Source organism: Meriones unguiculatus, chromosome 10 (genome assembly GCF_030254825.1).
Source record: "Meriones unguiculatus strain TT.TT164.6M chromosome 10, Bangor_MerUng_6.1, whole genome shotgun sequence".
In the NCBI taxonomy this organism is placed as follows: Eukaryota; Metazoa; Chordata; class Mammalia; order Rodentia; family Muridae; genus Meriones; species Meriones unguiculatus.
Genome location: NC_083358.1, coordinates 109,807,797 through 109,816,206, shown reverse-complemented (window position 1 = coordinate 109,816,206; position 8,410 = coordinate 109,807,797). Strand labels below are relative to the sequence as shown.

The following is an 8,410-nucleotide window of genomic DNA, read 5'->3' as shown; positions in this document are numbered from 1 at the left end:
GCGGGGCTCGCCGGGCAGAGGAGGAAGGAGGGAGGGAGCCGCGGGCGGCGGAAGGGGGAGGAGAGGACCCGGCCGAGCCAGTGCGCACTGGCCGGGCGCTCGGAAGGGGACACGGAGCAGCGGCGTCCCGGCCGCTCAGCTGCGCACCGGCCGCCGAGTGAGTCCGCGCGCCGGGCGGCGGGGACGGCGGGGGCCGCGGGGCCGCGGGGCCGGCGGGGAGGCCGCGGGGAGGCCGCGGCGGCGGGGCTCGGGGCGCCGCGGGGAGGCAGCGGGGCCTCCGCCGGCTCATGGCGCCCGGCCTGCCGGAGGGCGGGCGCTCCGGGCCCGGTCGGGGCCTCGGCGAGGTCGGCTGGGAGGAGGCCTGCGGGCCAACAGGTAGGGGCCAGGCCCGGGCGCGCGCCCACGACCCGGGGCCCCCTTTGTGGGGAACCGGGCGGCCGCGGACCTCTGGCGCGAGAGCCGCCGGGAGCCCGCGTGCGTCCCGGGGCCCGGGTGTGGAGGCTGAGCGGGAGCGGTGGAGGCCGCTGCTGCTGTGGCCGCCTCTGCCGCCTCTGTCACTGCTGCTGGGCCCTTGTGCCACCCCCGGAGGGAGGTCAGGGAGTCCATGTGTCGTACGGGAAACAGGAAGGAGCACACTGTCGAGTGTCCGACCTGGCCTCAAAGGGCTAAGATTCCTATACCGTTATGGGGCGTGCGTGGCCGGCGCTGAGAGCAGCTGGTGAAACTAGCTTTACGGGTGGTAACTTGCTAATTACAGGCTCAGAGGCCCTCAAGCTAGTTGGCTGTGTGCAGGAGAGGCATTCATTTTTGGCCCGAGCTGGAGAGTTCCTGTGCCTAAGACGTGCTCTTGGCACCCAGGCCAGATCTCACTTATTTGAGTTGCCAGCGTCAGCAGTCAGGGGCTTCTGAGGAGCGTGAGGCCTGAAGTGCGCCGCTGCTCCTCCCGGAGAACTGACTTAGGGAAGGCCTCTGGCAGACAGTTACTCGTGTTTGTGTTACAGCTGGGGTAGGAGGTCACAGCCCATCCCAGGTGACTGGCGTGAATGTGTTTGCCGACTGTGATGGGCTCCTTAAGGATAGGGATTTGTTCCTTAGGTCCTGTTTCTGTCCACACACCACTGCCTATTTTCTAAGGTGTGTGTGTGTGTGTGTGTGTGTGTGTGTGTGTGTGTGTGTTTTACTCCAGGAATTGGTCCCTGTCTCCATTGCTGCCCCTCACTGGGGCCTCTGCCCAGATTTCACTCTGGGAAGAGCCGCCTCCCAGCCCCCACCGGCCGTAGGCAGACTGGCTCTATAGGGCTCCTTTCAGTGCCACCTGCATCTGCTCATTCAGCGCGCTGGCCTTACCCTGTCTCTGGGGAGCACGTTCTTTACGGTGTTTGGGCTGGGGCAGGAGACACGCTATAGGCCACGAGAAGCCTGCGGCGGGCGGGCGGCAGTTGTCACAGCCTCACCCCATCACCTTTCCGAGAATCTGGGCCGGTGCCGTAGCCCGAAGCAGTTGCCACACCTTTTGATTTCAGACGGTGCTCTTCACCTTCTGGAAAGAAGTACTATTACCAGAAAAGAAAGTTTTCGATAAGAAAGCCCCACTCAGGACTCCTTCGTCTTTCTAATGGTTGCTCTGACTTGAGAGCCTGTGAGACCATCTCTTTTGCTCTTTCTGCAGACTCACTAGGACTGTTATCCCATTGAGTCTAAGTTTTCTTTTTGGAAACAGGGTTTCTCTGTGTAGCCATGGCTGTCCTGGAATTCACTCTGTAGACCGGGCTGGCCTGGAATGAACTCCGATCCCTCTTCCTCTGCGGGGACTAAAGCCTTGAGGTGGGATTAAAGTGCCTGGTGTGGTTTTGCTTATAGGTTAAACTGACACCACCCCAGTCTTCCTCCTTTGGGCACCCATCTCCCAGCCCTTTTCAGTTGCTTAGGAGGGTCTTTGGGATCTGTCAGAGTCGGAGCAAAGGTTGGAGCCAGGCAAGAATCCTGCTTAAGGTGCCAGTAATGTAATGCTTGTGGAATCCCTACTGTGCTGGCTCCTCTCCAGCTTCTGTCTCAGAGTGCTGTCTGCCTCGGAGGCAGGTGTGCGTGAGAAAGACAAAAAGAGGAGCGCACACACCACATCTCTTCCTGTGTGCAGTCGGCATGATTTCTGTGAGTGGAAAAGTGCAGGTGTAATCAGCCCTTAGGGGCTGGAAGTGATTTTTCTGGTCCTGATGTCTTGCTCATGGAATGCCTCATCTTGGTGTGCTGGTGCCAAGTAGAGGGAGCGGGTTGGTTCTGCGGAGATGTGTAAGGCTGACTGAAACCCCAGTGCTTTCCTCTCCTGACCCTGCTGAGCCTGGTGCTACGGCTCTGCCATGGAAGTTCAGAACAGCAAAGGAAGTCACAGCAAGCTTGAAGCCCAGTGTGCAAGCCCCGGTCGGTCTTCACCTCCCACATTCACTCTGGGAATGGAGTGGGAGAGTGCTGGGGCTCAGATGGGTGTGCTGTTTAAGATACCCCCACTTGGGCTACCCCAACCCTTAGCTCCTTACCTTTGTAGGGATAAGAAAGGCTCTAGACATTCCTGTGCTGCTGGAGTCCAGGAGAGAGGCTCCACCCACCCTCTAGGCCCTTAGCTAGCCCTCTGAATCCTTCGCCTTCAAAAGGCTCTACCAAGAAAAACATCCTGCTAATGGATGGGATGGTGTGCAGATGGCCCAAGGCTGGGATTGTCTGCTTGCCTGAATTGTGGTCTCAGTGAAGGAACAGTTCAGATGGTCAGGTATGGGTTCCACACCTCCTGCCATGTTAACCCAGGGGACGGAAGCAGTGGAGGCGTCCAGCTTGCCCCTCAGTCCGGTCTTCTGCCCTCTTCCCTCTCCTATTCAGTGTTTCTAGGAAGAATATGTGCTTGTGTGGGCAGTTACATTTACTTTTGTTCTGTTGAGAGGCTTTCACTTCTTCAAGGTGAGGAAGAAAGGGTACTGTCCTCCATGTTGAGGTCTGGAATGTGTGATTGGGGCTGAGGGATGCCGTGTGTGGAGATGAAAATCTTTTATTGTCCATGCTGACCTCTGATTTCACCCACAAGAGCAGTGACCAGGAGTGAGGACAGGAGGGTAAAGTCCGACGAACACTGACTGACCCGTGACAGGCTGAGAGGGATTTCGCAAGTGCTTCTGTGGAGGGTGGAGGCGGAGCTGTTGAAAGAGCCAGGCAGAGGACCAGCCCAGCTCAGTCGTGGGCTGAGGGTTCCGCCTTCTTCACCAGTTCCACAGTGCCTGCTGCCTCTGCTCACACTGGCCCACAAGCTCCTGCTGTCTTTCTCTCCATCTCCCTCCTGACACAGCTGCCAGTCTCTAGGTCAGTCTGAGCGCGGCCACCTCTCCCCCGCATGCATAGGACCGCCTTGGCTTTCCTACTCGTCAATCAAGTCTTAGAATTGCCAGGTGTTGTGCTGACCCATGACCCTTCAGGGACATCTGGTTGCTTCTCAACCCTGAGCGGCTGCCAAAGACCACTGCCTGCCTCATCTGGGGTGGTCAGTTCCCCATTGCTTTCTGTGGAGGGAAGAAGGGATACTGAAGACTACAGCTTTCCTGGCCTGAGGATATTGCCTGGTCTGCTTGCAGGCAGTTTTCTTTCTGTGTTGTGGGCAAGCCTCTGTGAGAACCAGGTTATGTCAGCAGTGGGGATGAGTCTAATTTCAGCAACTGAGCTGCTGAAGCAGTAGCTCGTGAGTTTCAGAATATCCTGGGGTGCCTAAGTACGATCTCAAACAAGTTTTACCAATGTCTTGGTTTGCTCTCTGGATTCTCCGTCTCCAGGCCTGACTCTCTGTACCCTTACTTCCTCCCCCACAACTCTGGTTTTTAAAGACAGGGTTTCCCTGTGTAGTCCTGGCTGTCCTGGAACTCACTCTGTAGAACAGGCTGGCCTCGGGCTCAGAGATCCACCTGCCTCTGCCTTCCAAGTGTTGGGATTAAAGGCCTGTACCACCACACGCCTTCTTCACTTCCTTCTGAACAGAAGTTCACAGATTATTTTCTGCCTCACGTGTAGAGGCTGAATGCGTTGGCATGGAGTGTCAGTCTTGTGTGTGGGTATTTAATGTCCGCTGTTCTTTAGGGATGTTCCTTCCATTTCATTTGTTTAAAACTGAGCAGCTGTTGTTCCCCCTTCTTCCTCCTCTTTCTTTAAACCAGGCCTTATGTAGTCCAGGTTGGTCTCAAACTAATGATCCTACTGGCTCAGCAGCTCAAGTGCTAAAACTAGACTCACCCCTCTCCCCACCCCCGCAGCTGATATAACCTATCTTACAGACTATAAGTGTCTTACTGTGCAGCCCAGGCTATCCTGAAACTCGCTCTGTGGATCCGCCTGCTTCTGCCTCCTGAATGCAGAGGTTGACAATGTGCGCCACTGTGTTTATTCACCTGGTTGACTTTCCTGATTGATCACCGCTTCTCACACTCGGCCTCGCTTGCCCTCCGGGTTCAGATCCAAAGATAAGATTGATAAGAAATGAGTGTTGTTTTGTTTTTGTTCAATTGCAGGGAATCATGCCCGGGTGGTGTCCGCACCACCTCAGGTTGCATCAAACTGTAAATGCTGGGAAAGCACTGATTTCCCATCACAGATGAGGAACACATTTCATTCAAGCCAGCCAGTTCATTCCCAGGCCTTGTAGCCAGAACCAGAGACCAAGGCTTGAGTCACTGGTCCCATCCCAAGAGTGTTCATTCCTTCTCTTGCCTGAAGCTCTCACTTGGCCTTCTAACTTTTCCCTTCCTCACTAGGATGCTCCAGACCTTGTATGACTACTTCTGGTGGGAACGACTCTGGCTGCCTGCGAACCTAACCTGGGCTGATCTAGAAGACAGAGATGGACGTGTCTATGCCAAAGCCTCAGACCTCTATGTCACACTACCCCTGGCCTTGCTCTTTCTCATCATTCGATACTTCTTTGAGCTGTGAGCATGCTCTCAAACCTTCCCTGATTGCCAGCCAACCTATCAGACTTCATGTTGGTTTGTTGATATTTAGTTCTGGACATTGGTGTTCTGGCTACCCAGGTCCCCACCCACTGCTCCCCCTTTCCCCAGGGCACCATTGTCTTCCCGAGTGCTCGGCACCCACAGCCTTTTCCTTCAATGGTTGTTTGTTCTCACCCTGCACCACCTCCTCGCCTGGTGAACATAGGCAGCTTTGTCAGCCGTGGGCAGCCTAAGAGGCCAGAGCAAAGGGGGTTGCCGGGAAACTGAGGCCCAGAATTAAGATGCCTGTTCTTGCAGTACTTTCTCCTCCCCATTTGGGTGTTAGGGGTGTTCCAAGGGAGCTGGACACTTCTTTCTCGTGTCTCTTCCTCAGTTATGTGGCTACACCCCTGGCTGCTCTCATGAATGTTAAGGAGAAAACCCGACTGCGGGCACCTCCCAATGCCACCTTAGAGCATTTCTACCTGACCAGTGGCAAGCAGCCCAAGCAGGTATGAGCTGCAGATGACTGTGGGAGTTGCTGAATTTGGGTGGGTCAGAGCTTGAATGCCAGCCCTGGAAGGTGAGGCGGTGTTGGGGCGCAGGGGCGTGGGTGCGCTGTCGGGTTGAAGGCTCGATTTAACAGCCTTGCTATGTCTAGGTGGAGGTAGACCTTTTGTCTCGGCAGAGTGGGCTCTCTGGACGCCAGGTGGAACGCTGGTTCCGCCGCCGCCGCAACCAGGACAGGCCCAGTGTCCTCAAGAAGTTCCGAGAAGCCAGGTGGGGGAAGTCGGGGCAAGCGGAGCTGGGCGGCACAGTTCTGTGTTGCTGGGAGGAGGGCACCTTGAGAGGGCATCTGGGGGTCCCCCCCTAGCCGGCCCTGCCTTCTCTTGCAGCTGGAGATTCACGTATTACCTGATTGCCTTTGTTGCTGGCGTGTCTGTCACTGTGGATGTGAGTACTGGGAAGTGGGAGCAACCCTTTGTCAAGGTGGCTAAGGCCTTATGATGTGACAATGTGAGCCCTTCCTTTAATCTCTTTGCAGAAACCCTGGTTCTATGACTTGAGAAAGGTTTGGGAGGGATACCCCATACAGGTATGAGAACGGCCTTTATATAGGAGTGCTCTATGGCAGACAACACCCCCTTTTTAAGAGTTTTATGAGTACATGGCAGAGGGGCCAGTCATGGAACAAAGACTATCTTGAGGGGCTGGAAGTGAGTTGGAGGTGAGCCTCACCCCTCTCTCCTCTCCCAGAGCATCCTCCCTTCTCAGTACTGGTACTACATAATCGAACTTTCCTTCTACTGGTCCCTGCTCTTCAGCATTGCTTCTGATGTCAAGCGAAAGGTGGGTAGAGGCTGCGCTGTTAAGTCCAAGGAACAGATAAGGCCCTGGGATGAAGACCCTTTCCTTTGACTTCTGGGGGAGCTGGACAGAGTTGCTGGGATATGGGGAGGAGGAAGGAACAATGGGACAGGGAAGAGTCCCTTGGAGCCTGCATCTTTTCTGCAGGATTTTAAGGAACAGATCATCCACCATGTGGCCACCATCATTCTCCTCAGCTTCTCCTGGTTTGCCAATTACGTCCGAGCAGGGACTCTCATCATGGCTCTGCATGACTCTTCTGACTCCCTGCTGGAGGTTAGGCTTCTTCACAGTGGAGGCCCCCGTGCAGGGTCCCTGTCCCTCTGGTCTTCTGGGGGGTTGAGATGGTCTAGTCAGTGCTGCCAACCGCATGCACAGATTAGTGTCTGGGAGTCTCCAGAGCCCATGACCACAAACATGACCATTTATGCAGTCCGCCAAGATGTTTAACTACGCGGGATGGAAAAACACCTGCAACAACATCTTCATTGTCTTCGCCATCGTTTTCATCATTACTCGGCTGGTTATCATGCCCTTCTGGTGAGTAGGTTGAGGTCAGGCTCTTCCTCTTTCCTTTCTTCCTCCTTTACCTCAATTTTCACCTGTGTCCATGTTTACAACTTTGCCCTGACTCCTTAGGATCCTGCACTGCACGCTGGTATACCCACTGGAGCTCTACCCTGCCTTCTTTGGCTATTACTTCTTTAACGTCATGATGGCAGTGCTGCAGATACTGCATATCTTCTGGGCCTACTTCATTTTGCGCATGGCCTACAAGTTCATAACTGGAAAGGTGAGGAAGGCCCTGTCCCTTTTGTAGGCCTCACTATTCTCAACCTCAGCACTCCCAAACTCCTTGTCATGCCAGCAATTCTTAAAGTTGGAGGTTCTGGGAGTTAAAAGGAAAGTTAGAGGCAGCCCTTGGGAACTGGAGAATATATAACCCTTTTTACCCTTTCCACAGCTGGTAGAAGATGAACGCAGTGACCGAGAAGAAACGGAGACCTCAGAGGGGGAGGAGACTGCAACTGGGGCAGGAGCAAAGAGCCGGCTCCTAGCTAATGGCCATCCCATCCTCAATAACAACCATCCTAAGAATGACTGAGCCACTGTCCTAGCTGCCTCGCACATTAATACATGAAGCCAAGAAACTAGCCAACCCTCCCTTTAGGGATATTTGAGCTCTGGGGAGAAAGGATATAAGGAGGCGTCTGCACCGACCCTCCTTATTTCTTTTGTTACTCAGCTGCCTTTAAGCCAGACTAACCAGCTTATCTCCATTGGAGAAGAGGCTTGGTTGGTTATATCCTGTTTGAGGGGGGATGGTCTTATTTTCCTCTCCATCTTCCAAGCTACTTTTTCTCTTGCTAAACCTTCCTGAGCTCTGAGGGTTGAAGTCATAACTCACATTCCTTATTAATAATTTGGAGCTAGCTGTTTGCCTCTGACTCCCTGACTTCAAGCCAGGGTCGTGCCTTATTGTCCCTTCTCTGGGCCTCATTCTGCCAAAGCTGGACCAAGGTTCCACCTTTCTAAGCTCCCTAGCTCAGGCCAAAAATGAAAGCTGAGCTACTTTTAACTTTTGCTCTTCCTTAAACACCAGTTAATTAAGTGAAGGAGGGTACACTTGCCCCTCACCTGACCCCAGGGACCACGGATCCAGGATCTCACTGCCTCCCTTCTCTGGCCTCTTTTTCCTCCCTTCAGCTAAGACAAGCTGGTGTGGAGTAGAAAGGAAACTAGTTTTGTTATTTATTGAACATTTGGGGGTTTCAGTTTTAGAGCCAGAACTACAGCTAGGACCTAGCATTTTGGCGAGGGACCGTTTCAGACCAAAATGTACTGTTAATTTTTTTTTTTAATTAAAGTATATTAAAGGTTAAATAAAACATGACAGTGTGTCAGACTATTCAGACCTGAGAAAGGGGATAGTTTTCTTAGGCCTTCCTCATGGTTATATAACTTTTGTTGTTGTTGAAAATTTCACAGGGAGAATAAAATAGAGTTGTAAGACTACTGATAGCTGCCCAGTGGGAAAATGGACTCTCCCTGAACACTAGGATGGGGACTGAGGAGAGAAAACA

At 53.7% G+C, this 8,410-nt stretch overlaps 1 protein-coding gene across 5 annotated transcripts; it reads left to right on the top strand.

Moving 5' to 3' along the window:
• Cers2 (ceramide synthase 2) lies at window positions 1–8,220 on the top strand. 5 transcript variants are annotated; one of them, XM_021656842.2, is made up of 11 exons: window positions 1–157; window positions 4,782–4,955; window positions 5,353–5,470; window positions 5,620–5,738; window positions 5,855–5,912; window positions 6,004–6,030; window positions 6,216–6,308; window positions 6,474–6,602; window positions 6,760–6,866; window positions 6,966–7,119; window positions 7,291–8,220. In XM_021656842.2, exons 2-11 carry the CDS (start codon window positions 4,783–4,785, stop codon window positions 7,429–7,431), a joined length of 1,119 nt encoding a protein of 372 aa, XP_021512517.1. In that variant the 5' UTR covers window positions 1–157; window position 4,782; the 3' UTR covers window positions 7,432–8,220. The 5 variants fall into 5 exon arrangements, with proteins under 5 accessions (XP_021512517.1, XP_021512512.1, XP_021512515.1 ...); XM_021656837.2 differs by having other exon boundaries at window positions 6,004–6,054; XM_021656840.2 differs by lacking the exon at window positions 1–157 and adding an exon at window positions 352–375 and having other exon boundaries at window positions 6,004–6,054.
• Window positions 8,221–8,410: the final 190 nt, after the last annotated feature.

Coding starts and splice junctions, on each gene's coding strand:
- Cers2 (XM_021656837.2), top strand. CDS start 4,783: ATGCTCCAGACCTTGTATGACTACTTCTGGTGGGAACGACTCTGGCTG. Junction 4,956..5,352: donor ATTCGATACTTCTTTGAGCT/GTGAGCATGCTC, acceptor TCTCTTCCTCAG/TTATGTGGCTACACCCCTGG. Junction 5,739..5,854: donor AAGAAGTTCCGAGAAGCCAG/GTGGGGGAAGTC, acceptor CTTCTCTTGCAG/CTGGAGATTCACGTATTACC.